Source organism: Dendroctonus ponderosae, unplaced genomic scaffold, assembly GCF_020466585.1.
Source record: "Dendroctonus ponderosae isolate FM_Combo_2020 unplaced genomic scaffold, Dpon_F_20191213v2 Dpon_F_20191213_8, whole genome shotgun sequence".
In the NCBI taxonomy this organism is placed as follows: domain Eukaryota; kingdom Metazoa; phylum Arthropoda; class Insecta; order Coleoptera; family Curculionidae; genus Dendroctonus; species Dendroctonus ponderosae.
Window position 1 is genome coordinate 8,759,327 of NW_026019016.1, and position 16,484 is coordinate 8,775,810.

General features: G+C 35.5%; 1 protein-coding gene across 3 annotated transcripts in view; it reads left to right on the forward strand.

Annotated features, from left to right (window-relative positions):
* LOC109534510 (leukocyte tyrosine kinase receptor) overlaps nt 1–16,462 on the forward strand; it is a 34,725-nt gene extending 18,263 nt beyond the window's left edge. Inside the window, exons 5-23 of one of the 3 annotated variants that reach the window (XM_019900230.2) lie at nt 1,781–2,036; nt 2,098–2,357; nt 2,778–3,070; nt 3,240–3,409; nt 3,465–3,658; nt 3,717–3,876; nt 4,092–4,239; nt 4,304–4,453; nt 6,567–6,718; nt 6,788–6,999; nt 7,167–7,433; nt 7,497–7,601; nt 7,662–7,857; nt 9,216–9,501; nt 9,563–9,753; nt 10,441–10,670; nt 10,727–10,932; nt 12,198–12,401; nt 13,327–13,413. In XM_019900230.2, coding sequence (XP_019755789.2) covers nt 1,781–2,036; nt 2,098–2,357; nt 2,778–3,070; nt 3,240–3,409; nt 3,465–3,658; nt 3,717–3,876; nt 4,092–4,239; nt 4,304–4,453; nt 6,567–6,718; nt 6,788–6,999; nt 7,167–7,433; nt 7,497–7,601; nt 7,662–7,857; nt 9,216–9,501; nt 9,563–9,753; nt 10,441–10,670; nt 10,727–10,932; nt 12,198–12,401; nt 13,327–13,344 — 3,698 coding nt within the window. In that variant the 3' untranslated portion in view covers nt 13,345–13,413. Of the gene's footprint in view, nt 1–1,780; nt 2,037–2,097; nt 2,358–2,777; nt 3,071–3,239; nt 3,410–3,464; nt 3,659–3,716; nt 3,877–4,091; nt 4,240–4,303; nt 4,454–6,566; nt 6,719–6,787; nt 7,000–7,166; nt 7,434–7,496; nt 7,602–7,661; nt 7,858–9,215; nt 9,502–9,562; nt 9,754–10,440; nt 10,671–10,726; nt 10,933–12,197; nt 12,402–13,326 lie in introns of all 3 variants that reach the window. The other 2 variants (XM_019900229.2, XM_019900231.2) reach the window with 2 other exon arrangements.
* Nucleotides 16,463–16,484: the final 22 nt, after the last annotated feature.

Consider the following 16,484-nt stretch of genomic DNA (forward strand, 5'->3'; position numbering starts at 1 on the left):
CGCCAAAAACGATTTCGTGCTAAAAAATAAGCATTCAGTAATAGATCAACTCAAAGTAGCTTTCATCAACCACGAACTAGTGCTGAACGTCAAACCTTATACCAAGCAAATAAGAAATTACGACAAAAAAATACAGAAACTCAAGAAGAAGAGTTTACACAAGCCCAAGAAGAGCAATATGTATAACCTCTCATTGAAGAATGCTAAAATGTTGCAAATAAAAAAGATACTTCACATTCAAAAGGATATCAAATTATATTTTACCTATTCCTGATCCATTTATAAATTATTAGACTAACAAAAATATTAAAATTATAAAATAAAATAATTATTCCCATCATGCGTTAAACAAGTTCAATATTTTATGGTTTTATTAAATATATGAAGTTTTCAATTCTGTCGAGCGTCCCGTGACGCACACCATTTTTTTAAATTTAAGAACCGCTAGAAACTAGTCTTTTGCACTTACATTGCAGTTTTTACGGTCGGTCAAAATATTAAAAAGTTTTCTGGATCTATACACCTGATAAATATATGTTTTTTTGCTTCATGAATGTGAACCTTCACGGCTAATTACATTAAAATATAGGTATAAATGTATTAATTTTAACAATTTGTTCAAAAAAGTTAGACTTTCGCCGCCGTTACGTGTAACTATCGAGTTTTACAGGCTTTTACCGAATAGTAACTAAGTTTTAGCCTATTAGTCTTTGCTTTCACGTTGTCGAGGAACACAATTTCTTCCTGGCATTTTGCCAGCACGAATTGCAGCGGTTGTTCAAAAGGATGCTTAGGAAGATGTTCCCACAAAAACCATTTAAGCAGAGATAAATCTGGGGATCCTACAGGTCATTTAATTTCATCTAATACACTAGCATTTAGAAATGATGATGCATGTTAATGCATACTGCGTTGAAGCGATTACCTCTTGCTAAAATGTCGGATTTTTCTGACGGCTTCGTCTGTTACTTATCTATCTAATCTATCTAAATTACTATCACCGTTTAAATTTATGTGTAAGAAAAATGACCGAATAATTTGATCGCCTGGGTTACGACTTTTAAAAAGCAGACCCGAACCTTATTCAATACTTTTCGGTGGGCCACCCTATATATTATAAACTACGAAAATATGCGTAAAAACTGTTACAAAACATACAAATTTACGAAAACAATGCATGCAATTAATTTTTATTCCAAAAATATCAAACAGTTTTAAATGCACTGCGTTATAAATTAGTCTCAAAGAAATCATATTCTTGAACAGCATTAAAGTTATAGGATAAACAAAAAATAAATGATCATATTATACAGGGTGTTTAAGTACTGTCATGTTTGCTTAGTCAAAGTTTAAATATTTCTGTGAGCAATAAGATATAGCCCAGAGAGAAAAAAATGTATAGGATGTTTTAACCTCTGTTCTCTGAGCAATTCGGATCTCTAATCGTCTATCCATCCTAAGTAATTCGAAAGATGCTTATTTTTTTATAACCAGTCACGTTTTCCGCGCAAAATGTATTTATTTTTCTTTACTTTTATGCGTCTCGAATGGCTCGTAGCACCCTGTCTGAAAAAACATGTAACTACTTGAACACTCTATACAATATGTGCATTACACGTATATTCATCTGCCTTATCTTAATTTTGTACAAAAATAGAGTTAAGACTCGATAAAATTGAAGTATTGAAAATAAGAATTGAAGAAAATATGGAGGCAAAGAAGAAAACAATAGAAACCTGAGTATTGGGAAAACACTCGAGTGTTGTATTTATATTTCTAGGAAGCTACCTGATACTGAGACTTCCGCAGCAGAAAAAAATATTTCAAGTAGTGAGCCCCTTGCTGCTTCCTACTTATCCGTCCTGTAAGCTGTTCTTATCCATTTATCAGTACAATATGGTGGGAGGAGAAATTCGGGTGATAGGTGATAAAACCACCGCATCATCTATACATAAACTATCAAGTAGACCTATGTCGATCTATAATAACCACACGCAATGGGTCGTTCGTACCATCCATGGGAATAATTACACCCGGTAATATGATCAGTTTAAAAAAATATCTAACAATTTATTAAATTGTCATTTCTTCTTCTAGTTGGCTACCTTATCAAATAACCATTGGAAAATTAACAACATCGTTCACTATTATTTTGGAAGTAGTTGGAGCGAAACATATTCTTTCTGGAGCCACAGTTGCCTTCGACAACATTGAGTTACATGATTGTTTTTTTCAAAACGAATCGTGTTCACCACATCAACACATTTGCAGCGATATCGATTTGTGTATCAATTCGACCAGTACATGCGATTTTAATGAAGATTGTCCAGAAGGGGATGATGAAAGATTAAATTGCGGTACGTACTTATATGCATATAAATATAGGTATAGTAAATGGTGTAATGAACAGCCAATTAATATAGCCATTTTAAACTAACTCTTAGCAAATATTTTTGATGTGATAACTCTCTATTCTGTGGCGTCCCTATTCCTGTGGCGTGTTGGCGCAACATGGATAATATTTTGCATCGAATACGTCGATGATAATATTTTCGTCTTTCAACATAAATTCACTCGCAAAAGTGTAGGTAAAAAACTGTGCTGGGCGTTATTATTTATACAGGGTGTTCCAAAAAAACATCCCTCTCGGAATAAAAACGATCAACTTGAAATAGTGCGAAAAGTTCATATAATGTCTACAGAAGCTACGAGAGTTGATGCATCTTTTAGAAGCACCCTGAATAATATGAATACATTATTGTTTATGTATCTCTTAGATAAAATGCCATACGGAGCCCGATGTACATTTGAAAATGACGACTGGTGTGGCTGGAAAAATCTTCCAGAAGCCGACATGCATTGGAGATTGCATAAAGGATCGACTCCGTTAAATTTCACGGGTCCGAATTTCGATCACACTTATCTCAACTCCACTGGAAGTTATTTATATGTGAATATGCTTCATGACCCGTCGTTTTTTGGCAGTCAGGCGATTTTACGGAGCGTTACATTCAACGCACCACCTGGTGTAACTGGTGATCCATCATCCCGATACTACAACACATGTGCTGTACGTATCTCTATTATTCTGAGAACTAAACATTGCTTGAAATATACGAAAGAGTCTCAATTATGAAAACAGGAAATGGTTCCTGTGTCATTAATTTTTGAGACATAGCTTCCGTATATTTAGTGCCATATTCTCATAATAAGTGTGCCTCGATTTTTTTTTTCCATAGATAAGGGTGTATCTACATAAAACCGGCAAGCACAAGAGTGGAGTTGAAATTCAGATTACTGAACTCAAAAGCAAAAAGAATCTAACCACAAGTCTATTTTGGAGTTTTATGGAAGATCATGGAGACCAGTGGATGAGACAGGTGTTCATTTTACCCAACATCACAAATAGGTAAACTTGGCTGAGACAATAAACTGAATGAAATCTCATTCTATTCAATTTGTAGATATTTCGTAGAAATCATTGCGAAAAGAGGCTACCGATTTCTGAGCGACATTGGTCTGGATGATGTTTCACTTAGTCCTGAATGCTTTGGCATCAATATTCCCAAGGAAGACTTAAGAGGCTATGATTACTGGAGTAAAAGCTGGCTGAAAGGAAGCGTTAAACAAACTGCCGAGGATTTCAGAAACAAGACATGTACGAATCTTCAATAATTATCATCGTAGGTATATAATAAAACTAACAATTTTTGTAGATTTCAATATCACCACTTGTAACAATGAGGGCCGATATGGACCGTCCCCTGAGCAATGCGCAAAAGCCTACAATAGAACTGGAACCAACGTAAAAGTTCTTCTGGATGTCGGGATGAGGGGGACTCAAAAGTGGGTTGCACCTAGAGAGGGTTACTACACGTACGTAACATTTCACCATTTTAAGTGTCTTGAATTAAAATGTCCGCATAATATATATAAGAGTTTGGTACCACAAGTACCTTCTTTCCAATAGACTAGAAGGTTCGAAAAATTAATAAAGTGGGGTGATTACACAATGATGATTCGCGGGTTTAAAAACTCTGTTCATAAGCAATGTGTGCTTATAGACAATCAAGCGGAAGTTAACGTTTTAGGTTTATTTTGGCTGGGGCGAGTGGTGGAAAGAACAGCAGAGGAATTGGAGGCGGAAAAGGAGCTGAAGTAACCGCAGTTATGAATTTACGCAAGGGTCAAGAACTCTTTATCTCCGTAGGCCAAGAAGGAAATAGCGCTTGCTTAATGGTAAGCCGCCAAGGGAAGGGGGAAAAACCATAAATACTAACTCATTTTTCAACGTTTGATTTAGACAAATGGACTTTCCTACAAAAATCGCTGCGACCCAATAGATAATCTAGGAACTCTGGATAAATTATATTTGGTTTATACGCGAAACATTATCACGTCGAAGAACTTCAGTAATGCGGGTGGAGGTGGCGGTGCCACTTACATTTTTATGGTAAGTATACAGAGTTATTCACTGTAAGGGTTCTCTGTTAGAAGGCGAAGATTTATTCTCAAATGTTAGTTATTTACAATGATGATTTCGTGGACCTATTGGCTTTATGCTAAACAACAAAATAATTATACTGTCTCAACAACGGAATAAGACATGACATTATTGAACAACAAACTATAATCCATCAAATTTAGGGTGTGTAAAAAATACTCCTCAACTAGTGCTTGCTTCGGAAAGGCGCCTCGGTCTTGGTATAAGAAACGACAGAGCAGACAGACTCATATAATTCTGCACAGATTAAACAGCATCCCAGAAGACCGAGAGGGAAGAATTGTGAGGAATCAAATTGGTTTCATTCCACTCGATCTAAAGTTGAAGAAATATATGAAATCCAACTCACCCTGGAGCAGACAATTATAGACCGATTACAATCCTGCGAGAATGGGCAAGAGACTCAAAAGAATGCGGAAAAATAAACATCGCACAACTGAAACGCCCCATAAGAAAAAGGAAATAATTCTTAAGATCGAGAAGGAAATTGAAACAATAATACAGAAAACACATAATTCAGACGATAAAGGAACATGAAACGCTTTAAAAACGAAAATAATAAAAAACTCAAGAATAAGACATCGGATATGTAGAAAATATCTGCAAAACGAAAAATAAAGCTTTTTTTTCGTTCGAAAAAATGTCGCCTTTAGAAAATGTAAAATAAACCCAATAGAATACAAACAACTCAATAAAATCCTCAGGAGAAGTGCAAAGAATCCAAGGAAAATTGGATGTTAGCAAAATGCCGAAACATTGAACAATTTCAAGAAAAATACACTTTCAATGCCAATGATTACATTTCAAGAAACAATAATAACGAAACATTTCGAGGGACTGAAGACAAACTTGCGAGATGAAAAGAATACATCCAAACACTTTTCGACGATGATAGAACTTGTGCTCCAGCACCCACAGACGAAGAAATCAACGAAAAAGACCCAGAAATAATCAAAGAAGTTATTCACGCAATAAATACACAAAAAAACGAAAGTCTACCGGTCTTGACAAAATCAACGTTGAAATATTTAAATTAATCGCAGAAGGCGAAAGCAAAAGCCTAGACTTGATAAGTCAATGTGATTATTACCGGATAATAAGTGTGATGTCTCATATCGTTAAAACTCTTCTCAGAATCATCCGTAGACGGATATACAATTAGTGCGAATATCAGATGGACAATACTCAATATAGAAATAAAAAAGAGCAAACAACATGGGAAGATACGTAGATTAAACGAGAAGTGCGCAGGGTTGAGTTCTGTCTCCGCTCGTTTTTAAATTGTACTTCATACTAGCGAGCAGATAAATAAATAACATCAGCTATGCTGACGACACGGTTCTAATAGCAAACAACGTAAAATATCTTTAAAATATATCATACATGGATCAGACCTTAACATAAGGCAGGATTGAAAAGGTCATTTGTTACTCTACGGGTGCGAAAGCTGGATAATAGACTCACAAACAGAGAAAGGAAAGGACAGTTTTGAACTAAGCATATTTAAACGAATGCTACGAATTTCAGCGGTACAAAGGGTTCACTAACGATGAAGTACTCCAACGTATGAGCAAACAAGAGGAACTGATAAACACCATCAAGGAGCGTAAAATTCAATACTTGAGTCATGTGCTGAGAGGAGAAAAATACGAGTTACTTAGACTCTTGATAGAGGGTAAAGTACAGCGTAAAAAATCAGCAGGAAGATGCCAGAATTCATTGCTGCAAGATCTGATAAGCTGGTTTGACCGTTCATGTAACGGAATATTTCGTACGGTAGTTTGCAAAGCTACAACAAAGCTACACCTTGTGGATCGCCATCCTTCGGAAAGAGATTGCGCACATAATAAGGAACAAGACGCGCTCCTGCTGGCAGTACATAATGCCCAACAGTTCTGAGTACACAATAAGCTGGATGCTCTATCCATTTCATTTCAAGATTCTGACTACCGTACCTCTAGTAGTTTGCTCAAACATGCAACAAAAACTGACCATGAATGACTTTGTATAAGTTAACATTTAACTGAGTTCAGAACATAAATCATCTTTGTTGATATTTCAGCGCAACCGAACTAAACATAGCATACCCATAGCAATAGCTGGAGGTGGTGGTGGAGAGAGTTTCTCTAAGTCATTTGATCCCTTCTCCGACTCACGTCATGGTCAAGGTCTAACTAGGGACAGTTATGATTACCCTACATCGGTGGGCTACAGGTACGGATGCTTTGAAAATTGCAAATTCAGTAAAGTTTTAGTAATACAACATATCTGATATTATTACAGCATTGAAGGTGCTGGTGGCGGATGGGCAATTTCTCCAAACGCTTCAGGACATGCCTCAAGAGCCTTAACAAGAAACAAAACGTCCGTCGATCTACAAACTGGCGGAAGTTTGCTATTGGGAGGAGTTGGAGGGAGTGCTTGTTCAAAATCTTCGAAAAATTGGGGAGATGGTGGGTTTGGAGGCGGAGGCGGGAGCTGCATAGAAGGCGGAGGTATTATTCAGATTAAAAAAACAAAATTCAACAGACAAAAATTTGATCTCCAAATAGGTAGTCTAATTTAAACAACTCTAGTTTTTTAGTTGTACAAATGTAACTTTCTCTAGTTGGGCTCACAGGTATTTAAGCCGAATCCAACCTGCTCTAATGTCTATTTAAAGGTGGTGGTGGATATTATGGAGGCGAAGTAGTTACGTCAAGAGGGAGCGAGGGTGGCACTTCCTATGTGGACATGGTTCGGACAGAAGGAAGTTTTGCTACATCCTCGCCGGGGCAAAATCAAGGTGCTGGCTACGTAATGATAATTCCAGCAATCGAAGGGTGTGATTGCGATTATCAATGTGTGGCACTGGACAGCAATCGATCGGAGACCGCTTGCGTTTGTCCTAAGACTTGGAAACTGCATGAAAACAAGAAATCTTGCCTACGTAAGTTTCAAAGATTAATTTATTTCAGTTACATTATTTATCAGCTTTTTTCTTCCACTGCAGCTCTAACTATAAGTTTGAGCAGTGGATTTGCTCCCATATCTATAATATCCATGGCCGCAGTAACAATATTCGCGTTTTTCGTCGGTTTTGCCTGCTTCCTTCTGTGTAAGTAATATATAATGGTCGAATTGTGTTTCCCGTTTTCATGTTGAACACGAATTTTAGATATTAGGTATCAGAAGAACGCAAATTCCTGCCTTCGTGGGAAAAACTGTGCAGTGTCTGATGTCCAACTCAATCGACTTCGGCATGCTTCCGGTAGCGTTGCTACTCAGTATAATCCGAATTATGAATTTGGAGGTGTTGTGACGACGATTTCGGATTTACAGCACATCCCACGAGACCAGCTGAGACTAGTCAAGTAAGTTCTAAAAGTCTATATTGTCCACATTCGCGAGCGTCTCACTTTTATCTTACAACTGTTTATTAGCTATTTGACTGATTCACAAGTTAAAACACCAATTAAAACTCTTGCAAAACTCCATGTAGGTAGAGGGCGATGAGACATTCTGAGTTCTGAGTTAGTTAAAAAATATGGTTTAAATACAGACTTCTAAAGTTCTTTTCAGACTTAGGCTGAACTGGGAATTTCTTTCAGATAATGCAATGGAGACACGATCTCTTGATAAGATTTGTGGCGGCATTGCTCGTAATTGACCGAATAAAATTGCTAGCTTTAGGTACACTAGATTGTTATGTAAAATAATCTTTCTCATCCATTTTTTTTCTTTAAACCGTTTTAATTTTTAGGTATTGCAGTATCAGTCTGTTCACCAGTATTTTTCACTTTCGTTTTTCTTTTGCAAGCAAAATTAATTTTGGTGGGGACTGATGATTGCCGGTTTTGCTATGTATGGAGTTTTCGCGACTACTTTGTGAATATTAGAATTGTTACATTTGTTACTTCAATCTGATTCGTGCTATTAGTTTCGGTCGTTCTTCGAAACTGAAATTCGAAAAGAAACCTCATCAGATTTCAAGACGAGTTTCTCCTTTTCATCACTATTTATTACTAATTATTAGTTGATCCATCCATCCATGACCACAGAACACGGAATTTAATGTTTAATTTTACATGAGTTTTAAACAATGGCCGAGCGTGGTTTAATTATTTGGGAGTAGACAATCTAAGAAAATATGCGGAGTTAAAACATTTTTTGAGCGTCACGCGTAATAATGGAACAAATTAAAAGACCCTAGCGAAGAATGAAATTTTCCGCTTTTTCCGTAAGTTGGGAAATCAAAATATTGTTATTGGATGGGGGATGTTCTGTGCGCCTGACTAAACAAACCGAAACCACGATAAAATAATGCCGTGCACGTACAAAGTGGGCAGAACGAACAGCTGAAAAAAATGAAATTCTCAGGAAATTTGGTCCACGTATCAAATTTACTAGCGTTTCACTGAAAGACTCGTTCATCAATATTTTTTTACTTCTCGTATTTGCGTTTTTGATGAATTGTTTTTGTAATGAATAGGTACTAATGTGAATCATAAAAAACCCGCACTGGTTTTATCACGAAACTGCTTAATTTATTGCAGAACTGCTCAACTTGCTTTCACATGATTTTTGAGTCTCCACAGTTTAAAATTTAAAACGTTCAGGTTAAACGGTTCACCGTTAAAAGAACGTTTGATTTAAAACACTTTAAAATTCAACATAATATTTGTTGACTTAATAAATTAAGTAAATTCTAAGACATTTTCGGAAATTGCAGAGCTTTAGGACAAGGAGCTTTTGGTGAAGTATATCAAGGCTTTTACCGTCAGCGCCCTTGTGATACAGTGGAAATGCCTGTGGCGGTAAAAACCTTACAGGAAATGACGGTGAAACAAGCTGAAGACGATTTCTTAACCGAAGCTTTGATCATGTCTAAGTTCAACCACCCAAATATCGTCCACTTCATCGGCGTCTGCTTCGATAAGCACCCCAAGTTCATCGTGTTGGAGCTGTTAACTGGCGGAGACCTGAAGAATTTCTTGAGAGAATCGCGCCCGAAAGCGGTAAAAGCATGTCTTAGTTAATTATAAAGGACTCAATTTCCTAATTATTATGTAATTACAGGACCGACCCAGCACTATTACAATGAAGGATCTGGTCTTTATAGCTATAGATATTGGGAGAGGCTGCAAGTATCTGGAAGATAAGAGATTCATTCATAGGGATATCGCGGCGAGAAATTGCTTGCTAACTACAAAGGGACCGGGAAGAGTTACGAAAATTGCTGATTTTGGCATGTCCCGAGATATTTACAGGTAAATGGGGCTAATGTAAAGTTTAGGTACTACAAGTACGATCAACTGGAAATAGAGTGAAAAGTGTTTAATAGAGGTTCTTAGATCAGAGGCTTCAAGTCCTTAATATCTTAGTAGCCGTCTCATCTAGCTCTTTTCTGAGATGTATTAACAAAGAAATATGTCAGAAATAGCCGATTGGAAAGAACTTTTGAATCGGTTGTTAGTATGAAGAAAAGCTGTATTCAATTTTCCAAAACATTTCTTTATCATTTTAAGCTTAATGAGAAATTGGCTGCCTCCAACCGAATTAGCCAGGAAGCAGTTTTCCGAGATTTTAACTGATTATACCCGAATTGCAAAATTTCTTGTATTTGTTGTAGGTTGATTATTGAATTTCAAATTGATTTAGAAATGATCTGAATATCTTTGGAAAAATGCATCTTCTTGTAATTATACTTTGGGGATATTTCACCGTAATCGATTTGCTGAAATTTTATTGCATTTACCCGTAAACTAACAGCGTATTGGCCAACTCAATCATAAATAGTTTCTTCTGTATTATGTGTGTGAAATAAGTGTTTATTTACTGGCTTAAGGGAGTATCTTTCCTTTTCTCTGTCGGGCGCAATATGCATTTCAAATACTTCAAATGTATGCAACTATCATACTGCACATAATTTAATCTGGATATATTTGATTTCTTAGAGCTGATTACTACAGAAAAGACGGAAAAGCTATGCTCCCAGTCAAATGGATGCCACCAGAAGCGTTCCTTGAGGGCCTGTTTAGCTCCAAAACGGACGTTTGGTCATTCGGAATTCTGCTCTGGGAAATTATGAAAATGGGATTTATGCCATACACCGGATGCACTAATAAGGAAGTGATGGATTTGGTTGTGCAAGGCGGGCGACTTGAGCGGCCTGAAAGTTGTCCAGGTAGCTCTTTAGCCGCCTGTATGTTAAGCTGGTTTTAATTACTATACATGTTCTAGCACCAATCTATGGGATAATGGCATCTTGCTGGCATCCTCAACCTGAAGATAGACCGACTTTTGCGATAATCTTAGAAAGGTTGGGATATTGTGCTCAAGATCCCGACGTATTAAACGCCCCACTGCCAACGTTCTACGTAAACACTACCAATGAGAGAGACACTACCGTTATACGGCCCAGCGATTCCAATGACAACTGTTTACAGGTAAAAACAGTGCAGAAATATAGGTATGCTTACTCATATTGAAATCAGCGGTTTATTCAATACCATTAGAATATGGGGTGAGTTTTTTCTTGCATAGTGACGGAATTTTTGAAACTGGAAGCTATAAAAAAAATTGTAGCTTTGTAGGTTGAGCTTGAAGCAATATTTAAAGAGTTGATGAATGCTGCAAAAAACAATTAACTGCAAATACTCTCTCTGTAGGTTGCAAAAAAAAGCAGAGAAAATAGTCCGTCCTCAAAATAACTCAATACATTATTCCCAGTAGCAATGCTCGTAACAGAGGTAAACTTTTATATCGAGGTCCAGCCAATATACTTCAAATATCTAAACACGAACATGAGTGAACCCAACGAAAACACAGAAGAAATAAGCAACAGGGTTCAGGCTGGAAATTGATGTCTTTTCACGCAAGTTTTCATGACTTCCAAGGAAATTAACAGGAAAAAGAGACTAAACGTATACGGAAGAATAATGAAAACTATAGCAACATATGAAAGCCAGACTAGATCTTTAATCGTTGCAACCGAGGTCCGACTAAATATATTCGAAAGCGAACGAGACAGGAAAATATTTGATTCAACTAAGAAAGAAACAATATCGAATAGAGATCGATCAGGAACAACTTTTTCAACCGATTTACTTCCTTCCTTCATCATTCCACCGACTCACTATCTCTTTTAGGTTAGAAGATATTTTCACAATGCAAAAAAACACGCTCGATATATTAGTTTTTCCATAAAATTAGGCTGCGTAAAGTCTATAAAAAAATATTCAGATTTATTCATGTATTGCACGGACAGCGCCAGCAGATAAAAATATATCGGTCGTTGCTTCCTTGCAAAATTTATCATTTTCTCATTAACCGTTTCGCAGGTCCATCTGCGATTATAAGATAACACAAAAAAAGGAAAATGTCCCGGGAAAGTGATGCAACACTAGCTGAATCGAGTAGAAAATCACTCAGATTGTCCCAAAACAATCGACAATAGAAACTAAGCTGCAGGCAATTAAATGCTATATAAGTTTGCTAAGATATAAAACTTTTCTTTAAAGCGACCAGTAGGACATTTGCGCTTTGCGTAAATTGACCGCATCCCATTTTTTGACCCAATAAACTTTGCATAGATTTTACCAGTTAGATATCTAATAAAATTAAGTACTTAAAAACATAGAACGACTCGAAACCAATTCTTCATACGGTCTACAAATAAAGTAGAAGGTTCTAAAAATGTGCGGTTCTCTAGGTATTACCATATTCGACGGATTATTTGATCCCCGACCATCCAAATCGAACTAATCCGGACGCCATGGAGTCGACGTCGTCCGTGGAAAAACTGATTCCAGATTCGTCGCACAATCATTGGGAAACCTCGTTTATAATGCCGAATTCAAAGTCTACACAGCCGCTACTTCAGGACAGTAATAAAGATGAGGAAACCAATCATACAGTAAGCATTAATAATCAATGTTCGTAGACGATGATGTGTACACATTATGTAAACAAGTTTAGACTATCTGTAGACACGCGCTTTACATTAATTTCACCTTCATATTGCTCAGGTAGAGAACATGGCAAACATAATGCCTGCCTTAACACAACGGAATACAAAATAAAATAATTAAGCAAAGAAGATTTTAAAGCGGTTAAAATTGGCATGAGTCTACTGAAGGGACATCATTCGAGAGAATCGATTGGTATACCTAGAGAAAACATTTTTAGAATTCTTGCAACATTTGCAATTAAGTATGAACGATTGGTTTGAAATCGTGGATTGTTTTAAGAAATATTTTTGATGAAAAAACTCTTCCATTTGTACAGTGTGCCCAAGATTAAAAGAGCCAGTATGGGGTTATCGAAAACCTTAAATAATACGAAGTTGTTGGGCAATTAAATGACAATGATTTAAAACTTTCGCTATATTTTTTGCTTTCATGTATTAATTATTTCAAATATATCAATTTAATCTTTAAAGTAATACGGCGCAGAATTTGTGAATAAACAAAAATACAGTTGGAGATTGTTTCCTGAAAACAAAACGCCAAAGTATAACACCGGTAATTATGCCACTTACACGCTAATTTAAAGTTTTTATAAGACATTGTAGTCGGTTTTCCTCCACCATATTAACAGCAATAAATAATAATATTGGAATTCAAACAGTTCAAAGAAGTTGCTCAACTTTTTCTAATTTAGTCAACCTCGTGTCATTTAAGATTTCGGATATTTCCAAAAAATTTCGAGAACCTTAAAAACGATAAGTTCCCTATTTATCAATACCAACACACATAGTTTTTAACTCAAACTTAAACAATTCTACACCGTTTTACTTTAATGCATGCTGTTACTGAGTAAAGCTCACTAACTTTTCTAAGATTTTTATCTTTCTGTAGGCTGGCAAGTTATATCTGAAAGGAAATGCAACCAACGTTGAATCTGGAGTGGCGCTGGACCCTCGATTATTAATGGTGCCAAAACCAACCACAAAAAGATACCCCTTTGGGGAGGAAAATGGAGTGGTTCAGAACGGAGGCTATACCATTAAGTATTTTGGAAAAAAAGACGAAGAAATTCATTGCTAGATATTTTTGTATTCATTATTATTGATATTGATGGCAGTAGTGGACGGTGGACAAAACTGATGACTTGAAGAGTTACTTTGATTTATTCTTAATGGGAAATTGTGATGAATGAGTTTCGACAAGGACTTCTTGTGTACTTTCCATTGACATTTGATTAACTTTAGGTAACTCGTGTTGTTTAACCCAAGTGTCTGCAGATAAATTACTGAGTGTTACAGCACCTGAAATAGCGTTAATCAATTTTTGCCTTTTGTTAAGGTTGTGTATTAAAACGAAATTCGACGTTATTCACTATGTAAAACCAAAGTTCACCAATACCGACTAATCTAAATCTGATAGAGCACTGATAAAACTAAACAATTTGGTTGCAAAAGGACTTAATCGAAAATCTGTTGACGTCTTCTAAACGATTTTTAAACTCCGGACTCCAATTATCGCTTATATATTGTGCTCCCTTTACATCCGACCTTGCTTAGATTACAAGCTACAAAGTTTCAAGAACGTTTTCTTTTCTTTAGTATGAAGTACATCCTGCTAAGTGTTTTACACGCATCGGAGAAGTCGAATCCACGCTATATTTTCGCAAAATAAATTTTGTATGAAAACGCTAAAAATACAAAAGAATAAAAAAGTGTCTTAATCGATCAAACAATTGCATCGCTTACTAAAACATGTTCATAGTTGCACAAAAATGTGGACCCTACAAAGAAAAAAACAAACATATTCCGGCTGAAGAACAAATGAATGAAAATATTAGGCATGTTAGATAAAGTAAAGACAACAACTATGTACAAAAATCAGATTAAGTCCTTTAGAATGAATTATTTTGGCTTGTTTTTAAGTCATAGAATAATGCAGGGTGTTTTGTATTTGTTCTCCCAAAAGTGAATGAATATATAGGATATAAACGCGGTGATATCATGTCCTGTTGGTACCACAGTGAGTGCTTTTCACAAGCACCCCCTTTTGGCCAGCGTTAAAGCGTGGCTCAAATTTATTCAGATAAACACAGCGAAAATTACTATAATATTCTATAAGATTAAGATTTAAGTATGTAAATATCGATATACTAAATTACATATGTGAATGTAAGTCTCAGTAGGATTATTGATCCACTTTTTAGGTATAATTAGTGTGCGCGACTAGAGATATTTTTCATATCCAGGCGCTTTTCAAGACGGTCTCGCCTTTTACGCTTAGTCAGTAAAACAGGTCAAACCGATTCGGAATGACCGGTGATTGATTTGCGCTAAAATTATCATTAAAAATAAGTGTGGAACAACTGGAATCACAAACATTTTATCGTAATTTGAAGGTTTGGATGCCCACGTTTTGAAATTTCAAATTTATCGTTTTATTTTCGAAGTTTTGTTACGTTTCTACAACACTAATAAGCCCGGGCGTTCAAAGTTTGTTAAATATTCACGAAAATTCTTACTTAAAATATTTTTAAAAGTTTTGCTGGCTTTAGTTGTAAATCACTACACTTTTAAAGACAAGATATTCGTTATAGTATAGAGATATTGTAACAAAACAACTCCAAAGAAAGGAAAAGAGAAGTTGACATGTGGTATAAAAGCATATGTGCTCAATATAATTTTCTAATTTAAAACTGTTTTATCATGAAACAGTGAGGTATACTTAGGGTAGGTATATATGTTTTGTGAAAATGTTAAATATCGATAATTGATCTATTTTTCGTATTTAAAATATGAATTAATGAACTGGAACTGATTTATTATCACTCAGGCGAACAAGGCAAACCACCTATGTTGCACAGAAAAGTTTTATATAATTAGTTATCGAAGACATAGACTATTTTAGGGTTGTTATACAGGGTTGTTTTAGGTAGAGTTAATTGAGGAATGTGATATTGGTAACCCTGTATAGTTAATATGTATTTTATATGTGTTAAATTTTAATAGCAAATATTTAATTAAATAGTTGTCATTAAATAGAGTTGCTCAATATCTTTTAGATATTGCAACTTCCGTTTGGCTTGCTAAATAAGGACTTGCAAACTTTAACGCGACAGTGTGGATCGAACCAAAATTTAAACTTTTTCTATCCTTAAGCTGCCTGACAAGTCCAGTATGGAAAAATTAATAAGCATTTCTCTATCATCTTCTAATTATTTGCGCTTTCATATAAACAAAACATTTTTGTGCCATAAATGACGGCTCAATAAACTAAAAAAAATATATAATAAAAGCTCCAGTGACTTTTCTCACTACAGTTCTACGTATTAAAGGTCTCAATCGAAATTGATGGATGGCGCAAAAGAATAATGGTTGTAAGCTCAACGAAACCTTTTCGGAATCAAGTACAATAATCACGTTTAGGTTGTGGGGTACATAGTATGTTGCTTTACGCGCTTCTAAATGACATTTACCATTGTTAACTTTTTTACAAGTTATTAAATTTTTGATTTTGTTTATATCTCCTGCAAAAATATAGAAAATTTGGTCAGTATGTACGCGTCCATTATTCTTTTTTATACGTTGTTTTAATATGGTGATTTACGAAACCAAAACTTCTATCTTTTTGTTAAGCTGAACAAATGCTTTAAAGATACAACAAACGTATAGAAAGTGTAAATATTACCCATTAAAAGATAAGTCTATTTTAAGAGAATAATGGAATGTTAAGATTAATCGGAACTTTTGCGTTACATCTTAAATTGGATTTGCCTATAGAAACGGGTGCTAATATTACTGTTTTAAAACATGCGGGTACAAAAAAAATAATTATTATTTAAGTAATGCTTATTTTCTTTACAATAAATTAGCAAGTTGCTAAAGTCCGCACTCGAAAATAAGTGGGGCGTTTTAAAGCTCTGCATATAAAACTCTGGTTTATAGCAATATCCAATTTAAGTTCTAAAATGAAAAATCCTCTACCACATAGTAAAATAAACGATAATATAGTTTATTCTTTGCATTTTACCATAA